At 43.4% G+C, this 22,642-nt stretch overlaps 1 protein-coding gene across 1 annotated transcript in view; it reads right to left on the bottom strand.

Annotated features, from left to right (window-relative positions):
• Nucleotides 1-22,642, bottom strand: part of ACE2 (angiotensin converting enzyme 2) — a 405,347-nt gene that overhangs the window by 275,989 nt on the left and 106,716 nt on the right. The window contains exon 6 of the mRNA XM_069205018.1: nucleotides 5,121-5,229. Within this exon, the coding sequence (XP_069061119.1) occupies nucleotides 5,121-5,229 (109 nt within the window). The remainder of the gene's footprint in view (nucleotides 1-5,120; nucleotides 5,230-22,642) is intronic.

Below are 22,642 nucleotides of genomic sequence, written 5' to 3'. Positions count from 1 at the left end.
TGTGAACCGAATTTGGGAGTTCTGCAGCAGAAATTCACTCCTCAGTAAAATTAAAAAATGGGTGGATTTTGCCTGTTTCGCAATTCAGAAAATACTCCATGGACATCATTTAGGGGTAGCCAGGGGTCGCAGTTGCAACCACTTGCCTGCCCTTTGTGACCCTTGGCTTCAGAGGTGACAAATTCAGTGCCAGGAACATAGCGGAACGCGTCCTTATGGACATCAGTTGGTACTTGTTAAACTTGGCATCCTAGGCGTGGTCTCCCCTATCTTTTTGCCTCTGCTTCCCAGGTTGTTGATGTGTGCTGTTTTTGCTGTTTTTGATACTCTGGGCACTTCACCACTGCTAACCAGTGCTAAAGTGCAGGTGCTCCTGTATAAAATGTATGTGTAATTGGTTCTCCATGATTGGCATATTTGATTTATTGGTAAGTCCTTTTTAAAGTGCACTAGAGGTGCCCAGGGCCTGTAAATCAAACGCTACTAGTGGGCCTGCAGCACTGGTTGTGCCACCCACATCAATAGCCTTGTAAATATGGCTCAGGCCTGCCACCACATTGTCTGTGTGTGCAATTTTAAACTGCCAATTTGACTTGGCAACTCTAACCACTTGCCAGCCCTAACTCTTCCCTTTTTATACATGTAAAGCACCCCTAAAGTAGGCCCTAGATAGCCCCATGGGGAGGGTGCAGTGTATGTTAAAGGTGGGACATGTACTGGTGTGTTGTACATGTCCTAACAGTGAGATACTGCTAAATTCTGTTTTGCTGTTTCAAGGCCTATCTCTCACATAGGTTAACATGTGGGCTGCCTTTAAATATTATTAAAGTGCAGATTCCCTTTGAGAGCAGATGAACTCTGGAGTTTAGGGTCTCTGAATACATATTTTAGTGAAGTTGGGTTTTAGATTGTTAGTTTGAAAATGCCACTTTTAGAAAGTGCTAGAGTGGAGGGAGAAGTGGTCACTTATACCTGAATGGGCTGTGCCTGCCCTCTCACAATGCAGTCTTCAACCCCCTGGTGTGTGTCTGGGGCCTGGCCTGGACAAGGCAGCATCTTGCAAACAGGAGAGACTTACCTTTGAAGTTTACCAACTTCAAAGCCAGAAAGGGGTATAAGTATTGGACCCAAAACCCCTCAAAATTAGATCACTTCTGGAATCAAGAAGAACCTCTCTCAAGGAGAAGAGCTGAGGAGAAGTACTGCCCCTGCCTGTGACTGTGCTTTGCTGGGCTATTCTGTAATTGCTGCTTCTGCCTGTGAAATGGGGCAAAGACTGGACTTTGTTGTGCATTCCTGCTTGAGAGATATCTCCAAGGGCTTGGAGTACAGCTTGCCTCCTGTTTTGAAGTCTCGGGACAGCAAAGGCTTCACCATCCAGTTTTGAATCTACATGCTGTGGACTCTAGCTTGCGAGAGGGTGCCACTCCAGTTCTGGGACCCCTGGAAGTGAATTTCTGGTGAAATCCTGACTAACTTGTTACAAAGGTACTGTACCTGGGGGTCCATACGACTTCAGAAACGGCACCAGTGGAGTTGCATTGTGGGAAACGACTCCGCCACAATGCCGTTTAATACCAGCTTGCAGCATTTGTTCATGTAGGCACTATTTTTGTGTTTTTAAGTGCTAAAATCATATTTTTCATTATGTATTGTGGATTTTGATCGTATTTGGTCTTGTTTATTTAGATAAAATAATTACTATTTTTCTAAACCTGTCTTGTGTCATTTTGTAGTGGTTCACTGTATTACTGTGTATCTTGGTACAAATACTTAACACTTTGTCTCTGAGTTAAGCCTGCTTGCTCGTGTCAAGCTACCAGCGGGGTGAGCGGGGATTAACTGAGTGTGATTCTTCTTTACCCTGACTAGAGTGAGGGTTCTTGCTTGGACAGGGGGTAACCTGACTGCCAACCAAAGACCCCATTTCTAACAGTTCTCCACGCAGGTTTCTGTCAATTTGTATTACACTAATAGTGAATAATAATATATTATTCACTAGTAGTGTAATAAATATGGAGTACAATTAGCTGGGAATATGCCATTCCACAGTAGCTGAGGTAAGTAAAAATAGTTTTAAATGTATATTGTGTGCATGCTTGCAGGTGGGAGCGTATTCATGTGCGAGAGTGTGTGTGTAAGTGTGAATGTGTGTGTATGTGTGTGTGAGTGAAAGTGGAGGTCCAAGAGAATGTGATGTCACTTCTGCTACCCCCGGCATTTTGGTGAATTGATGTCCATGCTCCCACCCACCCTTATTTGTGAAAGGAAAGTCTGCACCCCAACTATGGCTGTCTTTCACTACCTACTTATTGAACTGGGGGCACTTTTCTCTGCTTTAGGCCCGGTGGAACCCTTGCTAAGTCACTATTTAGTTGGCCGTTTCATAATAAAATAAGGCACAGAGATAGTGATTAAAAATAAAATGCACACAGAAACGGATAACTAATTTGGTGGTTGGGAGTTAAGCAGTACAAAGTAGTATACAGAACAAATATTACATATTATGATCTCTAATACCATCGAAAAATTGTTTGTTATCCAAAGAAGAAATACCCTTCATCAACAGATCTCACGTATTTGACAACATTGTCACTAACATTACAAAGTGGAGCATTTTTTTATGTTTTCTACATAAAACATAATTGAACGTCCAGCAATTTGTGTTTCTGTGGTTTTCTTTCAAATCTATCCTGCTGGCAAGGTGGACCAGTCAGATAAGTGCGGGCTAAGGACATCGATATGTGACCTGCACACCACACCCTTAACCTCGGCAAGGTTGATGCATTGTTTACTAGTCCAAGGTCAATAAAGCGAGCAGTATTAATTCGGTCTACAGTGCTACAAAACAACAGAACCAGTAATGGAAAGCACTACATAAAAAAGTGATTGTGTGAATAGGAAAATATTTTCGTATTTAATTTCTTTATCATACTTTAAGAAGTCGACAAAATTCTACAGCTACACTACATTTTTTATGCAATTTAATCAGCAGGCTATCTAGTGTATCCATGCCGGGGTGAGTAGAAAGAAATGCATGGCAATGGTAACAAAGATGTTTGGCAGGTAAGGGGCAAAATTACATTTAGCCTCAGGAGCACTCCCAAAACATGAAAAACCTAAATCTTTGGCCTTCCTATTGTAATTTGGTGGCACCTAGTTGTGTGGCCTTAAGGCTGATGGTTTAACGAGCCTTATTTCAATGTTGGCCCTGGAAGTGCACACCACCAGAGGGGAGGTAAAAAGCGCAGGGATGTGGTCTTTCACATCGAAGCAGGATTCACATGTTTGGATGGTGGTGTCGCAAACAGTGGTGTTGTCAATTCATATTGACTTCAGCCGTCTCGTGGTAACCGCAGTTAAAGCAGGCCCCCTAATACATTTTTAGTGGGGTGATGGGGTGCACTCATGCAGATGTGCCTAGGGTACAAACATTCTAGGGCTGCCCTGAATACATTTAACTCATTTGTCAACATATGGCTTTTTGTCTCTTAAAAATTTGCTTTAATATTATTAGTTATCTTGTCGTTTTGTTACCTTGTGTTAGCATACAAAACCTTTTCTCCTGTCTTTACCTGTGCGTGCATTCATCATACATCTGTGATATTTTTGCTTAATAAAGAAAACGTGTTAAATTTTGTTAATATATGTAACTTTTCCTTCAGATGGAGTTATGTCATTAGCTTTGGTGATGAAGGTTGATAATGGTATGCATTTAACCCTTCGAAGTATAGGGCCACATTTACTAAGATTTGACGCAACGGAGCACAGCAACCAAAGTTGCTGCACTGTGTTGCATCAAAGTGAGAGCCTAGGACACCACCATATCAACTAAGATATGGAGATGTGTCTCTATTCCAGGGGCTGCAGGCACAAGCTTCCAGCCTGCCCTGTGGCCAATCTGAATGCTGCTGTCATGCTGCTGGCAGCATGACAGCAGCGTTCGGATTGCTTGGAGCACCCAGCCAGGGCGCTCCAAGGCAGAGTTGGAGTCTCTGCCTGCTGTCTCCAAACCGGCAACACAGTGCTGGGTTGGAGGGAGCCTAGTGGACATGTGTGTTTGCTCGGCCCGAGACGGCCGGCCAAACATACATGCACATTGAGGGGAAGTGCTATGCACTTCCCCTGAGTGCTCATTACAGCCCGTGCCCCGCCCCTTTTACGAAAAAACGATAATAAACATAGTTTATTATTGTTTTATTTTAAAAGTTTGGCAGCTGCTGCTGCTGGCGGGGGCCGTCGCTCCTCCGCCTGAGCGGAGGAGCCACTCTTGCTATGTTCCCCTGCACTGGTGCACCTTTTGGCAGCCTTGCGCCATGCAGTAACCCTTGCACAACAGCACAAAGGTGTGTGTCATGTCTATATTGGTTTTGGTATTGGAAGGGTACAGTTCCAGGACAAAATACTATACTTTATACACATTTAAAAGGTTTCTAACCTTGTAGTTCTGCTGTACATTACAGAACACGTGCAAACCTGGAAATATTTAGAGAAGAGAAAACTTTTCTCACACATTACAGCCTTTGTGAACAGGCATCATTTTATGACGCAAGTCTAGCTTTTTTTAGTAGATAATGATTTGCATCAAAAACCGAGGTTGGTTGCATGGGAACACTCATGTACTACTATGATACATCTACTTGTCACAAAGTAGCGAAAAGTAGCACGAGGTAGCTCACAGGGCTACTTTGTCTTACTCTAGGGCTAATTTCCCGCTTTGCACTGGAAAATAAATACCAAACAACTCTTTACACCAGACTGCATCAATCTTGTGATGCTAACGCTGCACAAAGTATTAGTAAACGGGTCCCTAATGTAAAGGCGATGCTCTGATTCTTATTTAAAATTAATCGAAGTTTGATTTATTGCCCTATATTTTAACAGTGTGGCTCAACAGGTCTATTGTGATATGGAAATAAAATATTTTCCTTTACAAAATTGCGCATATCTATACCCCTTCCAAATAAATATGTCTATGAATAAACATCTGTAAGGAAATTGGTTAAATCTAAATTATATAATAAGATAGATCATATGCGTGTTATAAACCATATTCATGTCACATTTGACTAAAAATCACATAGAATGAAGACATTTTAAGATATTCTTAAATTCCTTACCGAGTAAATGTGCGGGCAGGCATCCAGTTTTATCGATGTATGCAGAGCCGTAGACATCATGCAATCTGCCCCTCACATAGGCATGTAGTTCCTTGTACAGAGGTTCTATCTAAAGAATTATAGAAGTGATACATTATTTTGTGAACCTGTCCATTAATGAAGATCTTTAAAAGTGACACCTTCCTCCCAACTTGAATCATCAATAGCTTTATTATTACCACTTATCATTACATCTCCATGGTGCCTACATCAAGCCACCATTCAATTGTGAATCTACCCAGTGCAGGGTAGGCATTTCAGGTAAATCTGGAAGCCTGGCACTGCACAATGGGTCAGCTTGGACGTGGCAGTCTGTGACCCGCTTTTTTGGTCCCATTATTGCCCCTGGGACCAAAAACAAATCATCCCACATGCTGGCCCTTTCAAGGTAGCCTATGTGACCGTTCTGCCCGAAAAGCCATTTCCCAACTGAATCTAACACTTTGATCATGCCCAGAAAGTTGAGGTGAACCCGATATAATCTGTCAGACTCAGGGCCCAAGTTTGAGTTTAGATTGCGGTCTGAGTAGGAGGGTGGCAGTGAACCACAGTGAAAGCCTGCACTGCAGGGTTTTAGAAAAGCATGTTTTATTGCCTTCACTCCTAGCCGCAAAATGCAGCACCACGTTCTCTGTGTAATGAGGCATAACAATCTGCATCTGCCATATGGCGACATGGCACATTTTTCCAATGCCACTTTAATGCATTGGCATTTGCTTAACAATCATTGGCAAAGCCAATAGGTGTCGCCTATACAAGAGCTATTCGCTTTGCCAATGTGTTTCAGCCATGTTGTACACCAGCGTGGCTGCTGTTTAGTATGGCTAAAAGTCAGTCGCATAGAAGTGAGTGGCGTGGAGTGTTGTAGAGTGGAATGGCGAACAGTGGAGTAGAGTGCTGTAGAGTGGAGTGGCAGATAGTGTAGAGTATTGGAGTGGCATATAATGGAGTCGCACAGAATGGCATACACTGGAATGGAATAGAGTCGAGCCAACTGGTGTAGAGTGCATTGGTATAAAGTGTTGCAGAGTATAGTGGCGCAGAGTCCAGTGGCATTAAATTCAGTGAAGTATACTGCAGTGTCATAGAGTGCAGTGGTGCAGACTGCAGTTGTGCAGAGGGCAGTGGTGCCGAGGGCAGTGGCACAGAGTGTAGTGGTGTAGACTGGTGCAGAGTGAAGTGCATAGAGTTGAGTGACCAAAACTGTCTGGTGCACCATCGCACACCAGACTCAAGCTGCACAGCCATGTAGGCATTGCCATAGAAATCTAGATACGAAAATCCACTCCAAATGAAATACTGCACTCGAAATGTATTCCAACATTCTTCGATGATTGATGAATTTCATACAGAAGCAGTGTGATTCCAAACATTAAATACTTAAGAAAATGCCTATACAGGCCTTTTTCTGCAGCACGTTAAAATTCCCTTTTCGTCCTGGGTAACCCAAGAATTCACCCAATGCATTTTGGGCAGGAAGCCCTTGGTCAGAGGTAACTGCGATATAAAACAGATCCCATCAAACTGTGGATATTCTTTTGAAGCGAAAGTCAACATTAAAAATTAACTATATACTATACACAATATATGCAGTAAAAACCCATGAACATCCATCCTTTCCTTAAAGGAAAATGGGATGCATTTCAAACAAATACATTAAAAGTTTTCTTTTCATTTTTTCAGAGTAGGCAGTGGTCTGTGGAATGACTACCTGCTCTGAAAAAATATTTTCGCTTCCATTCACAAAGAGGAAGAGGTCCTGTGGGGATCCTTTTTTGTTTGCAAAAGGATTACCACCAATTTAAATTTGTGGTAACTGCGAATGTTTTGCAACCGCAGTTGTGGTCACAAAACAATCAGACATGCCACTGCCACTCGCAATTAGGAAGGGACGCCCTTGGAATTCCCCTTCCTAATTGCAAGTCGCAATCCCTATTTTACAAGTTGGTATTTGCGTGCCAGCTTGCAAAGTAGGGATGGTACATTGGAAAAGGTAATTTTGCGGTCGCAAAAGGTGAAATTTGCCTTTTGCACTCGCAAAATCATGTCGTATATCGGACCTGAGGTTATTAGTGCCCGGATGACAATTAGGCACAAAGTGCAGAGGCACAGAGTTCTGTGTCACAGAGTGGAGTGAAGTGGATTTGAGTGCAATTGCCTAGAATGATGCAGAGTAGAGTGGCATAGAATGATTCAGAGTTGAGTATAGTGCTGTAGAGTGGAGGGGCATAGAGTGGGGTAGCGTAGAGTGGAGTAGTGCAGCATAGAGTGACAAAGAGTTCAGTGCTGAAAAATACAGTGTTGTGGAGTAGAGGGGCAGAGTGTTGTAGAATGGAGTAGAGTGGTGTAGATAGCAGTGGTGTACAGTACAATGATGCAGAGTAGAGTGAATTGGTGTAGAGTGAAGTGTCAGAGTGAAGTTGTGTAGAGCGCATTGACATAGAGTGCAGTGGTCAAGAGTAAAGTGGCGTAGAGTGCAGTGGCATAGAGTGGAGTGACACTGAGTGGAGTAGAGTGGCACAGAATAAATTGTTTCAGAGTAGAGTGAACTGGCATACAGTGGAGCGGTGCAGGTAGAGTGCAGTTATATAGTATGTAATGGCATAAAGTGGTAAAGAGTGCAGTGGCATAGAGTGCAGTTGTGCAGAGTAGATTAGAGTGGTGTACAGTGGATTGGCTTAGTGGGCAGGGGCATAGAGTGTAGTGTTACAGAGTAAAACGCATTGGTGTAGAGTGTATTGGCATAGAGTACAGTGGCATAGAGTGGAGTTGTGCAGATGCAGAGTAGATTGGTCAGGCCTAGACCGGAGTGGTGTAGAGTGTGGTGGCGTTGAGTATAGTGGGGAAGAGTAGATTGCAATAGACAAGAGTGATACAAGGTAGAGTAGAGAGGCGTAGTGTGAAGTGGCGTAGAGTGCAGTGGCATAGTGTGGGGGGTGCAGAGTGCAGTGGCATGAAGTGGTGTAAAGTGGAGAGGTGCAGAGTAGAGTGGAGTGGCATAGAATGGAGTATTCATGGTGTAGAAGCATTGTGCCATTCCAAAAGGCACATTTTTAATTGAAATAACCATACATTTGCACCGACATACAGTTTAACTAATAACAGTACACAGACGAAAATGTGTCGAAATTGCATCACCTAGTGAAATGATTTGTTTGATCATATTTAAGTATTTGTTTCCAACACACTTCAGAAATAACAAAAATGTGCTTCATTTGTGTTACTGATTCTGATATATTCTGAAATACTTCCACAATTCATTTAAATGTTGTCGTGTGCTAGAAAAAAACTCTTTCCTATCCCTAGTATCCATAAAGATTGTCACATGAATCCTCTCACTTTGAAGTCAGAGAAAGAAAAGGAAACAAGCACCCTTAGAAGACAGGCACCTGACATTTGACCTCAGTCTTTGAATGCACAGCGAATGTGACGAGGGAGGACTCTAAAGGATACTGTAAATTAAGTTTTAGCAGAGGAAGGTACGAACTCAAGCTGGACAGGCTAAAAACAAATAAAGCCAGCAAATCAAAAAACAGAAAATGGGCAGAATGCATTTCTAGGTCAACTTTCTGAATATCCCAAAGATAACTTAGACTGTGACCTACAAAGTGCTTTTCTTCAAGTATGACACTTGTGCAGGAGCAGCCCATGTGCCTATTTTGGAAAAAAAACTTTAATATAAGCGGAAGTATATTTAAACAGCCTCATTAAGCTTCCTTACTCATACATGAGTCTGAAGCAGAATTTCTTGTCACATTACGGCACTGGAATAATGCAGTCTTTAACTTAGTCCCAAACAGCAAATGGAGTTTGTTGGGGATTTGTTCTTTGTGTTTTACAGCTGACATAATCTCAGTGTAGCTATTAAACTGCTGCATCAGTGCTTCCCAAACGTTTTAAAAACACAACCCAATTTTTAGAATGACAAATTTTTGGGACCCACCTACCTTTAATGGAGATGAGGTGGGCGATTATTTAATATAAGTAAAGCATCATGTGGTAACGCACTCTCATATGCAGACAGCACATTTTCCATTGAAATGGCTACTCATTTTGCACAGACAAACAGTTTAACTGATGAACTATAGTGCAAGAAATAGTAATGTGTGGAAATTGGGTTTCAGTGAATATTTATAATTTGTGCACCACCAATTAAAGTGTCTTGATTTATTTTGATCCTATCAAAATATTTGTTTCCATTACACTTCAGAATTACAAAAAATGTTTCATTTTTGCTGCTGAGTGTGTATATAGTTCATTTACAGAAATGTATATTTTGTTACAAAAAATATATTGTACAGACTTTCCTTTTACACGCTCTGCACCCCAGCAATATTGCCACATAATTTACTTTACTTTTCTTTCTCTGACTGGAAAGTGAGAGGATCCTTATGTTAAAAAACAGAAGCATCAAATTGTCAGAAGACATAACCTGTCATTTGACCTCTGTCTTTGAAGCAGTTGGGAAAGACTGTACTCAATACATGCAGGGATCTGTTACACTTAGTTTCATGTGCACCACACCCCTTAAGTTCAGGCCATCAGATGAGCTTATAGTGTCCAGCTGACACAAACAATGCAGCCCCCTCTCCTAAAAGAGTTCTCCTTACACTTACCCATACCTATCTCTCACAGGTACAACCATTCAAGTTACTCTGTGACAGAACGCCGTTCAGAGAGCCAAGGTGCAAACAGGAGCTACAGGACCCAGCCGTGGGGTTAGGGGCCTTTTATTACTCATGTGAAATGGACAGACTTACTATGGGTCCTGAGCAACTGGAAGTACTACTCTTCAGCACTTGACTCTCACTGGTAGCATGGGTTCAGCAGTCCATGACTTCTCTGAGGTGAGGCTCAAGCCTCAAATTAGATTCAGCAACTCTAAATGAATGTCCATCCATATTCTCACTTTTAGGATAAAAGTAGCATTTATATACAAACACAAAGTGAAATACAACACACACAACCCTTTTAATGCTGGCACTTTAGCATTGTCTGGGCAGTGTCCTGAGTATCATGTCCCCGTCTACAGAGAGTGATTATTCCCCTTTACGATAGGTAACCTTAAGGTCAGGTCCCCTGTTAATGAGTCTGAGTCTTAGAAGTTCCACAATGGCTTTTTTGCAGAAGACAATGTGTTCCAAAGTTGTAGAGATATGAGCTAGAGCAATTCCCCCCCTGGGGACTCTGTCTTGATGATCAATCTTACCCACTTCTGCTGGTGTTGCAATATGGAAGACCTCTGAAGTGTTCAGCACTCCATTGTCATGGTGGACTAGAGCTGCTGCTATCGATGAGTGGTAGTGTCATTGCTGCAGGCAATACTGCGGGTCATTCATGGAGAAGCTTGGATGATGTGGCATGTCAGGCTGTCACTTGGCTTCCGATGCTTCAGTCATAGCTCCCAGCATATTGGTCAGCACCCACTGCTCTTCGTGGTCACACACTATACATAGCAATGACCCTCCCTCATGGTATTCAGTGCACCAGGGGGACATCTCGTGCTCTTCATGATGACCCCCTCTGGCATGCAGCATCTCAGACTTTAGGCCAGGACATGGGCATGGGGCCTGACTGGTGCAACAGCAGCAACATCTTCAAGGCAGGCATACTGGGACACTGAGATTTGGTTAGTACAAAGACAGACAGTCCGGCCAGTGCAACAGCAACAATATCTTAAGTGCAGCCCCCTCTGGCATATGGGGTTGATGACTTTCTTCAGCACACGCACAGACACACAGGGTCACCAACTTTCCTCAGCACAAATGTGGATGACCCGACATTACAACAGCAATTATCTCACACGTCGCACCAGGGATCCACTTACCAGGATCCCCACTGGACGTCACACCCGCCAGGCCCTCTCCTCCTTACAATGTCCTCTAGTCTTGCAGGCAAGCAGGCGCTAGAGTTCCAGTCTTAAGGGCAGGTGATCTTTATTCCCCTCAGTGATGTACACTCACCCAGCTTTGAAACTGGCAGACCTTAATCCCCAGTCCTGGCCACACAAGGCAGAAGCCTTGTTGAGCCTCTCTACATCTAGATACAGCCTGTTTGATGGTTGACTGATTGAGAGACTCAACCTCCACTTTTTATAAGTCTTTGCCTTGTTCCCTCACTCCATCAGATCTGTGAGGGGAGGGGTAGCCCTACACTGGAAGTATGCATTTCATCATCCTTCCTGTACTGGACTGCTGCTCCCACCTACCTGGCTTGACTCATTGTTGGCACTACTGTCCAGAACCAGGCCACATCCTGTCCCAACTGCAGCTGCCTACTGTGAAGATTGCACCGGCCATTTTGACAGCTTCTGTGAGATGTGACGTGCTATCCACAGACATTGGTTGCTCTTGCTCACAGCCCTCCGGGAGCATTAAATAATGCCAGAGACAATGACTATGACTCCATATGCCGCAAGGCAGCAAATCCTCCCATGCTCAAAGCACACAGGCAAGCAAGAAAGGGTGAGGGACAGGAATTAAACTCAGTCTGCATCCCATGCACTAGTTTGAGGGCTATAATTGAAAGGGCCTATAGAATACAACTAGCAAGCAGTGAGGGCACCATCTGCTGCAAAGCTCACATTTCTCTCTAGGCCCAAGGCAACTGGCATCAAAAAAGTTGTCTAAACCTAGAAGGTGTGCAGCTGACTGGTACGTAAAAGTTGGCTTTGGGAAACCCCTGTAAAGTTGGCTTTCCCTCTAGCTTCTCCTTCGAAGGGGGTGACCAGCCAGCTCTGATAAGAAAGTGATTGTACTACAAGGAGATCACTGTCTGCAGGCTCTATCCACAAGAAAAAACTGGCAACTGCTGGGCAACAAACTCTAGCCGCAATCAAGGAAAAGATGCCCAGCAAACAAACCTCAGACTCATGAGTGAAGACCATCCCTCAGGTGTACTAAGTATTCAAACAAACCCAGCTCAAGACATGCCCCATCACCACAAGGCTGGCTTACATCTCAATGAAGCACAAGCCTCAGCATAGTGAACCACGCTCCCGGGCTGCTCATGCATACTTGGTCCGCAAAGCAATCATAATTCACCTGTTACCGCAGACTACATCTCCCTTCCAACTTCACAACTCTACTCACAAAGAGTCCCTTATGAATGAGAGCATGTAGCATAGGGTGCAGCAAACTGCTTTACCCCTGTGAAGGGGAAGGGGATTGATGCCTGATTTGAAAGTGATCCATCCTTTACCTCAATGACATTCAACTACCCGTAAAGTTACAATGACCTTTTGAAGAAGAGGCTCACAACCAAACACCAAGAACAAACAAGAGAAGGGGGTGAACTCCTCGTCCATGAACTCCTGGTCAATGCTAGTGAACCAGAAGGCCACACCAATGCATAAGAAGAAGAGGCCTGCTACAGCTTCTGGTCAGATTTGTTCATGACTGCAGATATTACCAATGACCCGTACTGCTGGTTGTGAACACAAGCATCCATCAATCCATGACAGGCAGACCATGACTTGGTGAATGCCTAGCCTGAGAAACAGAATATGTGACAAACACTATAGCCCTAGCCCTAACCCCCTACAGTAACCATCCAGACACAGCACTGGCTGCCTAGCAAACAGTGGCATCCTTGCCAAAGAATCACTGATGGCTTGCACATGCTGAAGACTTTCCACACCAGCGAATTACAGATACACTGGAAAAAGATATACATCCTGTTACCATCCAGCCTTCAATGCAACATAGAGGAACTTCTGTGGATGCCTGGGCAACCCAATGACAAATATATAGGAATGACAACCATACATTAAGGGGCATATTTATACTCTGTTTGCGCCAGAATTGCGTCGTTTTTTTTACGCAAATCCGACGCAAAGCTAACTCCATATTTATACTTTGGCGTTAGACCCGTCTAGCGCCAAAGATCTTGGAGTTTGCGTCATTTTTTAGCGTGGACACCTACCTTGCGTTAATGATATGCAAGGTAGGCGTTCCCGTCTAAAAAATGACTACAAGGCATGTGCGCCTTATTTAAACTCCCGTGCAAAAATGACGCACGGGAGTGGGCGGGTCAAAAAAAATGACGTCCAGCCGCTTTTGCGTAATTTTTTAACGTTTAACGCCTGGTCAGGGCAGGCGTTAAGGGACCTGTGGGCTCGGAAGGAGCCCAGAGGTGCCCTCCCATGCCCCAAGGGACACCCCCTGCCACCCTTGCCCACCCCAGGAGGACGCCCAAGGATGGAGGGACCCATCCCGGGGAACTTAAGGTAAGTTCAGGTAAGTAATTTTTTTTTAAAAAAATTGTGGCATAGTGGTGCCTGATTTGTGCCCCCCTACATGCCACTATGCCCAATGACCATGCCCAGGGGACATAAGTCCCCTGGGCATGGCCATTGGGCAAGGGGGCATGACTCCTGTCTGTGCTAAGACAGGCGTCATTTCAATGGGGGTTGGGAGTAAAAAAAAATGACGCAAATCGGGTTGAGGCCAATATTTTGCCGCAGACCTGACTTGCCCCTTTTTTTGACGCCCAAGCTCCATTTTCCCCTACGCCGGCGCTGCCTGGTGTGGGTCATTTTTTTGTTACGCACACCGGTCAGCTGCGCCGGCTAACGTCATTCCATAAATAAGGCGCCCGCATGGCGCTTTGGAATGGCGTAAGCCGGCGTTAAATTTTTTGACGCACAACTGCGTTGGCGCAGTTGTGCGTCAAAAAGTATAAATATGGCCTTAAGTTTTATAGTGGATATGCTCCATGAGAACCTGGATGTCTTACAGAGAACTGGTCCTGCTGATATCAGCCACAAACAAGTCAGATATCCATGGAGTTCCCGGGTAACCCAATCAGTAATTGGGACATCAAAGTTCCTTTAAAACTGCATCTCTGCTACCACCTGGAGTCTGCATCACAACCTGACTGGAGTCAGACCATCAGAACCCCACCAAAAGCCAAGAAGCATCCTTGATGCTCTGAAGCAACAGCTAACCAGTGAAAATATGCTCAATAGTTCACCATCATGCTTCAGTTTTCAGGACACTGACCAACTGATCCACAGTGTTTCAGAAGTGACTAGCCAGTAGCTCCTCTGCAGTTCTGCAGTGGCCCACGTGTTACAGATGAAACCTCAAAATAGCACACATACAGTCCGGTGGCAACACGCTCAAGGTGCCTCCTCGCATGAGAGATGACTTCAACACTGCTACATTGAAGGATACCAGAATCAGCAGTGGCCCAGGAGAACACTTCAAAAGTGCATCAACAAGTTTTCAAGTTCCTAAAAGACTGTCTTTGTAGAGTGAAGCAACACAACCAATGGAAAAGCGAACTTTGCAATGGACTCCTTATGACTCTAGCAATGCGCCTGATGCACTTTGAAAACTTTTAGACATTACCTAAAAACTATCCCAAGCATCAGCAATGTGAATCACTCTGTAGTTTCTCAATGTTAAACTAATGTACGTCTTCAAAAGATCCTGGGCTTCTCTGCATTAGTGTTCCTGCCCTGACTCACATCAGGTTAAATTATGAACTTAAACAACAATGTCTTGTAGCTAGCCTTGTTTGATAGGTTTTCCGCTGCTGTTCTGCTGATTGGCTCAGTGTTTGACAGACTTACAGTGGCGTTCAGTTTTGTTTTGTGTACCCCATTGGGCTACTCTGAGGCCGCCTATAATAGAGCTTTCCCTACACTTACACAAGTAGCCATCCCTCATAGGTGTCACCAGTCAGGTGACTCTGTTAATAAAAGAGGAGCTAGGCATATGTGCGCTCATGTACCCTCACTCTCCACTCCTGTCTCTGTGTCATTCCTTACACTACAGTGGGCCGATGGCCCACAACATTACAACACTCAGAAGTAGCCAAAGTCAACATATTAGCATGTTGCATGAACTGTAAATGCATGTGGTATCTAGCCACTACTTTGTGGACTTCAGTTTTGTTCACCAGTAAGCAATGTATTAAAGGCCAATCCATTGATAAAAATATATGTAGTCTTCACTTTTATTTAGCTTATCAAATGCTATGAGATATCTTGATGGATGTACCACTCTGCCATCTAGCTTCTTTGACAAACAACACTGGATAGTTCTGCTTTTACAATATTGTAGGCCAAACATGTTTTCTTCAGAGTGAAAATGATATTAGCTGTTTTTAATTTAAAAAAAAATAATAGTAAGTCAGTGCAATCAACAATTGTTTAAAATAGGAGCAAGTCTCAGCATGCATGACAAACCTGTCCCAGTTAGCACTAAAGATGACCATATGAGTTCTATGCCTGCTCAAATTGTGGCTACTGTCATTATTTTGTAGCTGTTGCCACTCATAAATAGAATTAGGCAATATGCAGGTATGGCACAGTTTTAAGCTATGACACTTATATAGCTCTGACAACACTTCTCTCAACTGTGTTAAGATGCCTCAGGACGACCTGGTTCCCTCAATTGGGCTGCACCACATACCATCCTTCAGCAATATTCTTTTTGGTATGAATAATGTGTAATACAACAAATACATCTCTTTTGGTAGACAGAGAAAAAAAACTCAGATACTGGTAACCTTCATTACTACAATTTTCTTTTCCTCACTCCTGCCCTTTGCTTTTTTAACAGATTGTGTCCACCTCTCCTTCTAGGCACTTGTTGCCATTATTCCAGATGTTTATTGTTAGAAATTGGGTCTCTAGTTGGCAGAAGTATGCATCCTGTTCAAGTAGGGATCACAATCCTAGTCACGTTAAGCCGCTTACACACCATAAATTAACCTGTGCTCAACCTCTAGTAGCTTGGCACAGAGAAGGCAGGCTTAACTTAGGAGGAAATTGGTAAAGTATTTGTGCAACTCTTAAAAACAGTTACAAAGTGAAAGCACCACAAAAAGCCTCCACACCAAGTTAGAAAAATAGATTATATTTTTATGAGCAAAACGAGACCAAAACAAAAAAAATCCAATAAGTAGTCATCGAGCCATGCAGTTGTGGATGCAGTGTCCTCAATCAGTGGTATAGTGTTGAACCCTTTGCGAGGAAGGCAATGCTTCATCATCAAGCCACGGAGCCAGAGATGCAATGTCCTTGAACAGCAGCGATGTGCTGGCAGGAGATGTATCGAGTCCGACCGGTGCAACGATGGTGACGTGTGGATTCTGCTGGCTCAGCACAGGAATCCCACTTCCAAGGGCCCAGGACTGGATTGGCACTACATGGCAGGGAAGACTCACAGTTGGCAAGAGCCCAGGTGCTGGTGTAAAGTTGCTGCAAGTCTTTGATATCTCTGAGACTTCAGAACAAGAGGCAAGCAGACAAGCCCCTGGTGCTACTCAGGGTCCAAGTGATGTATCGAGTCCTTTTCACCCAGACAGAGAGAACAGCAGGCATGTCAGCACAGCAGAACATTTCTTCCAGAGCAGCAGTCCAGCAGAGTAGCAGCCTTTGTAGCAGCACAGCAGTCCTTCTTCCTGGCAGAGTATCCACTTGCCTAGAATTGTACTGAAGTGGTTGTGTCAGAGGTCCAGTACGTAAACCCTGTTGTGCCTTTGAAGTGAAGGAGGCTTCAAAGGGAGGCCTTTGAAGTGCCTACAGTCGCTGCCCTTCCTGCCCTGGCTCCAGACTCACTTCAGGGATGTATGCAGCTCTTTGTGTGGGACAGGCACAGCCCATTCAGGTGCAAGTGTCAGCTCCTTCCTCACATCCTGGTGAGGATGACCCTTCAAGATGTTAAAGGCCCATCAGGATGTTGATGGCCCATCATGCACATCTAAGTTCCCTTTGTGAATGGCTGTCTAAAGGGAATGTATAAAGTCCAGCTGTCACCCACCCGGGACTTGTAATCAGTCATAGGCAGAGGCACAGCATGGTTAAAGTAAAAAACTGCCAACTTTCTAAAACTCGCATTTTCGGAATTAAATGTAAAATCCGACTTCAACATAAGGTGCAATCTTAAATTTTGATTTTAGAGACACCAAACCTAGGGGTCCCATCTCTTCCCAATTGGAACTTACACTTTTAAAAGGTAATAAGCATCAACAAGACTGTCATTCTTTGTAAAACCGCCATTGCGGCCTTGAAGCTGAACATTGGGGACCAGCAGACCATAAAAGTGAGTGAGGCTTGAGAATTATGGTAGCTGTTAGCTGAATTCTCTGCAAAACAGGTTAGCACGGTCTACTGCTGGAGTGTGATGATAGCATTGAAGCAATGCACAGTTGGTGTTGCCCTCTTTCTCAATGCAACAAAAACCTACTTATGTGGCCATTGAGTGCTATACTAACCCAACAAGTGAGATTTTTTTAATTTCCGGTTGTTCGATGGGTGATCTTTTGGAGCACAAATCTGAGGCAGGAAGTGAAAAAACGTTTTGCTTTTAAATTTCAGTCATTTTTTTTTTTTAGACGCAAACAGCCTAACACTTCAAGCAGAAATGCCATACAAAAGGACGGAGTCACTACACAGCATGAGGATCAGTTTGAGTGGAGAATGTAAATAAATGTTATTTATTAAAAGCTACCTAGGAAGGATGTAAGAGCTCAACTTTGTAAAATGCCCATCCCTTAACTTTGGTGTTTGAAATGTAGAGTTAGTGAGCTTATCTATGCGCCAAACCAGGCTAGAGAGCTAAAATAATGTAATCTTGTGACCTAGTGGATAGGGTGGCATTGTTGTGCCCTAGAGCCTGAAATTCACATTGGACTCTAAAAAAGAACCCCTAACCGCCAGATTTGAAAAATGGACTGCGAGGCTCCATATTTCAGGTTATGTTTCCTTGTCACCTCCTCAGCCTCTGTTCCATACAGGTTGCATTTGGCTTGCCTTCTTCCACTACCCTCAGCCAATTGTGTATATTTTCCAGGTGTTTTTCTCATCTTCCTCTCTGTCCCTTTAAACCATTTATCCCTCATTCACCAATGTGATTTCTCAAACTCTTGCTCCCTTTTCCTCTCCATTTTGCCGTCATCTCATTACCATACTTATGAAAAACAGAACAATAATATGAATGCATTACAAAATAACATTGGGAGCACTGCATTGCAGATGAGCAAAGCACTAAATACTGCAGCAGCAGTCAGGCATCACTGACAAATGGTTTAAAAATAAAGCAATATTCGAATTTATCCAAAAGGACAAAACCCAGGCAATTGCCTTTCTGGAGAAACAAAGGTGTCTTGCCCTCCAGACTAAACCCCAAAGCTGTTCGAGACAGGGCAGGTATGGGATTGATACAAATCCTCAAAACAATAGAAAGAAAGCACATAATTAATTGTGCAGGCCTGTAAGGAAAATATCAAGAATTGCTTTTTTCCCCACTATATTGAGACTGCCATCACCTAGACTATAACTATGAGATTGTGTACAAGGTGAATGTGTAGCAATTTGTGATGGACAATAATTTGGTGCTGGAGACCCATGTGTTTATATTAGTAAAACCAGGCCCTTCTCATCAAACTTATCAGAAAGCACCTCACAGACCTGCTGGTTGATAGGCACAAAGGCATGAAGAGGGGCTGCACAAGTGAGAGATTATAAACTCTAGCACTCTATTCACACTTAGGTTAACACATTTGCCTTGCCAAGAGAAATGTTATCTTAGTTGTTCCTGGAATTCTATAATCAGCAACATGTGTTCCAATATATCTATCCAAGATCTCCAGGAGGAAGATTATTACCTCCATGGAGTAGAGGGAATAGAGCCGTTGTAGAAGGAACCATGGTGTGTGGTAGTCTGGAAAAAAAGACCAGTAGTTACCCTCTTCCTTCATCTATTGCATGAATGTCTACCATCTTTGTTCTTCATGGCCTTTAGTGCCTTCAAAAGTGGGTTTTGAGTCATAGACTCATTTTTATCTTTCTTTGATAATAGAACTATGTGTTTAGAGGTGGATGATTTTAAATAAGACCAGATTCCCTTGACCCTTGTGGAATATGTGCCTCATTCTTTTAGAATCTCAGAAATACTTTGCATTCAGGGAATCGGTTACCGTTGTAGGCCACTAAGATGCTTATATTTATATTGCCAGCAAGAAAAAGCAGCAGCACCAGCTACTAATGAATTTGAAAACGGTGAGCAAGGTGCCCCGAGTGCTTGGCTCTATCATGACCTGATTTCAAAATTACCCTCAGCTCAGTTTGAATGGTGGGTGTTCAGAAAGGATTTCTGTAGTGACCTCGCTAACTGTGTCTACATAGCGTGCACCTTCTTGTCTTGTTAGTTCAAACCCCAGACCCAAATGAGGCAGCCCTCAACCTACAATTAATATGTAATTTTCTTCACATCATTAGTATTTTTTTTCTTTGTGTTGCCATCACAATATTTTTTACAGACCAGTTGTTGTTCATCCAGTAGCTTCCTATTTCAATATTTAAGTTGGCTCATTTAATCTTTAATGATTTTGTTTATGGCTGGCTGACTACATGCTAGTTTTTATTTTAAAGTTTGTTTTATATGTTGGTGCAGTGCTTTAAATTCTGACTGTCTGGGGAAATATGTTGCTTTTCATATGTTTATGACAGCTTCACAGTGCCTAGGAGAAGACGTATCAACAGGAGGGAGTGTGCATTTGATGAGAGGTTTACTCCTATTCCTAATGCAAAGTTGTTGAAGCTGTTCTGATTTAACTTAGGCTCTCACTGACTATCAAGAGGACAGAAGGAAAAAGATGGTGAACACTCATTTTGTGAAAATACCTTGTTGAATGGTATTGTAATTTTTTAGAAGTTTACTGGCATATGATATGACTTGTGACAGACCAAATATATTTTGCAGAAAATGGTAGTTATTTGTCCCCCGATTTTTCAAAACATTGGGTTTTATAACTGAATGTGTTTATTGGCAACTTGAGAAACTGTTCTACATGTTTGTATTTCTATCTCAAATAACAGGCTGAGAGTATGCAGAAGCTGTAGAAAAAAAACATCAGGGGAAGTGATTGGGTCAAATGGGGAGGTGATGTTGCATGCTGTTCTGCAGGTGTATAGGTCTAGGTTAGGTGTTTTGTTGTCAAATGCCTATTGTGTGCATCACAATACATAGGTTGGATTGTGGGTCAGGCTTTTGCTTGTGATGGCTTTCTTGTCTGTCTCAATTCTCTGCTTCCCCTTCAAATAATTTTCTCCCCATTCTCATTTTCCCCACTCATGGATCATTTCTACTGTACATTGTTCCTGATTGGATGAGTTATATCTTTTCACTGTTGACTTAAGGGGCCTTTTTTTCCATTTTTTTCCATTGAGCCCTTTATGACAGGGCTTCACTTGCCATGCTCTCAACTCCATTTACTTGTTCCTTTCATACTCATCACTTCATTTCACCCCCACCCTTTCGTCCGTTTTTCCACTTTCAGCCCACCACTTTTAAAAAACATATTTATTAATTTAATGTTCTGTCTTCCAAAGCATCTGCCACACAATGTGTATCTTTTTCACTTCATTATTTTGAGTACCCAGCAACTGCTAAGGGCCGCTGGGTCATTTGAGTATTTGTTTGGTTCTCTTACAACTTTGTTTTATTTTCCATGTGTTGTTGGAACAGTAAATAACAATGCCTAAATACCACAGGTATGTGATTCTATGCCATCTGTCATTCATAATTTTAGCATTTCTCACTAATCCAGCATATTCAATAGCAATTTTACAATGGTAGATTGAACTTTAGGATAAAGTAAATGATAGCTTCAGTGAAACTGGAATTGACAATACCAGTAGGTATGCACTCACTTTTTAAATACAAGACTTGTTTGCTTTGCCAGTGCTCTCATAGGTTAGCATTACTTCCAACACTTACTGATGTACATATTTATTGTAATAACAGCTTAGCATAGTTGAAAGATGACATTAATGTGCTCCTGTTTAGTGAGTTTGTGAGGGGAACCACCATGCCCGAGACACTCAGCCACCCACTGAAAGTACTCTCCTATTCTGTGTTACACACATGTGTGGGGTCCTAATAGCACTAAGGAGGACAAAGACGAAGTGTACTGGTGTTTACATATCTAGTGTTGGAAAATGGGTTATTGGTAGGGCAGGTAGGTACCTACACCTAGCAACAAGCCACTAACCTCCACCTAGGTACAGTTAGGTCTCAGTAAATTAATCCCAGCTCAACCCTTGGTAGCTTGGCAACGAGCGTCAAGGCTTAACTTAGGAGACAAAGTGTAAAGCATTCAAATATCACAAAACAGTAATTAAATAAAACACAGGAAACAGTTTAAAAATCCAAAACCAATTTATAAAAATAGTTTATATTTTTATCTTTAAAATGACACAAAAACGATTAAAATCGGTTCAGGGGAACCAGAGATATGAATTTTTAAAGAATTATTACTTTTCTAGCGCTTAGAAACAAAAAGCGCCAATCGGGTCATCTGGTTGCACCTCGACCGGGGCAAAGTCAAACTTTCAGGCCGACCGCGATGGAGCCCTGCTCGGCTACAGGTCGCGGGAGGCCTCGGTTAAAAAGTTACCTTCTGACTTAGTCTTTATTTTGAAGTTTTTCTTCACCGGGACGAACCTGCCAGTTGAATCCGACCTCCTGGAGCCCTTGTCCGGATACGCGATGTGGGTTTCCTCGGTGGAGACTTTTACCTTCGGACTTAGTCGTTTTTTCGAGATGAAAATCCTTCGACCGGGGTAAACCTGGATCTTGATCCGACGTCCATGGAGCCCTTCTCGGATACGATGGCTGGGAGGTCCCGGTCAACTTTTTACGTTCGGACTTAGTCTCTTTTTTGGATGTTTTTCTTTACCGGGACGAACCACGAAGTCAGGCCGGGTCGCGGTTGAGGCAAGCCGGCTAGAATTTCCGCGGCGGGTCGGTCCCTCTCTGGAGCTTTTTTCCAAAAATTCTCAAATCTTTTCCAAACTTCTGGGGCTTCACCCAGATGTTCTTTTAAGGTTCTTTTGGGGTCCACAGCTCACCCCAAGGGTCCAGAAGTTCTGTGATGGTCCTTGGGGGGTGCGGACTTCAACTCCCAGAATGCACCTGGCGCAAACTCCTTTTTGATCACTGGACAGTGGTCAGCTGGTCGCTTTCTTCAGGAGTTGGTGCAGGGGACTCTGGTTAGCAATTTTTCACCTGTAGCAAACAGGGAGTCCCTCCTTGAACCAGTTGAAGCCAGGCAAAGTCCTTCTTGTGGTGAAGCCCAAGTGTGCAGCTGGTGCAGTCCTTCTGAGTGCAGGTTCCAGGTGCAGGCCAGGGGTCCAGCAGGGCAGTCCTTCTTCTTCTTTAGTTCCTTTATTGTTGAATTCTGGAGGGGATCTGAGGTGTGGGTGCAGGTCTGCCAGTTTTATCCTTGCTCCTGGGTGAAAAGCAGGGGGGCCCTGGTTCTCCAATCAGGGACAGGGTCGTCCCCCTGTGATGACCACTTCCTGGGAAGTGTGGCAAAAATCCATCCCAGAAGGCAACAGTCTCTAAAAATCCAACATGGATGAATCTGATTTTTGGAGGTTACATCTGGCTGAGCCCACCCACTGGTGTGGCTAAAAATCATAAACACACCCCTCTCCTGACCTCTCCTAATCTAATCAAGGGGGC

The sequence above is a fragment of the Pleurodeles waltl genome, chromosome 8 (genome assembly GCF_031143425.1).
Source record: "Pleurodeles waltl isolate 20211129_DDA chromosome 8, aPleWal1.hap1.20221129, whole genome shotgun sequence".
NCBI lineage: Eukaryota > Metazoa > Chordata > Amphibia > Caudata > Salamandridae > Pleurodeles > Pleurodeles waltl.
The sequence above is the reverse complement of the archived record's forward strand: the minus strand, read 5'-3'. Positions and strand labels throughout refer to the sequence as shown.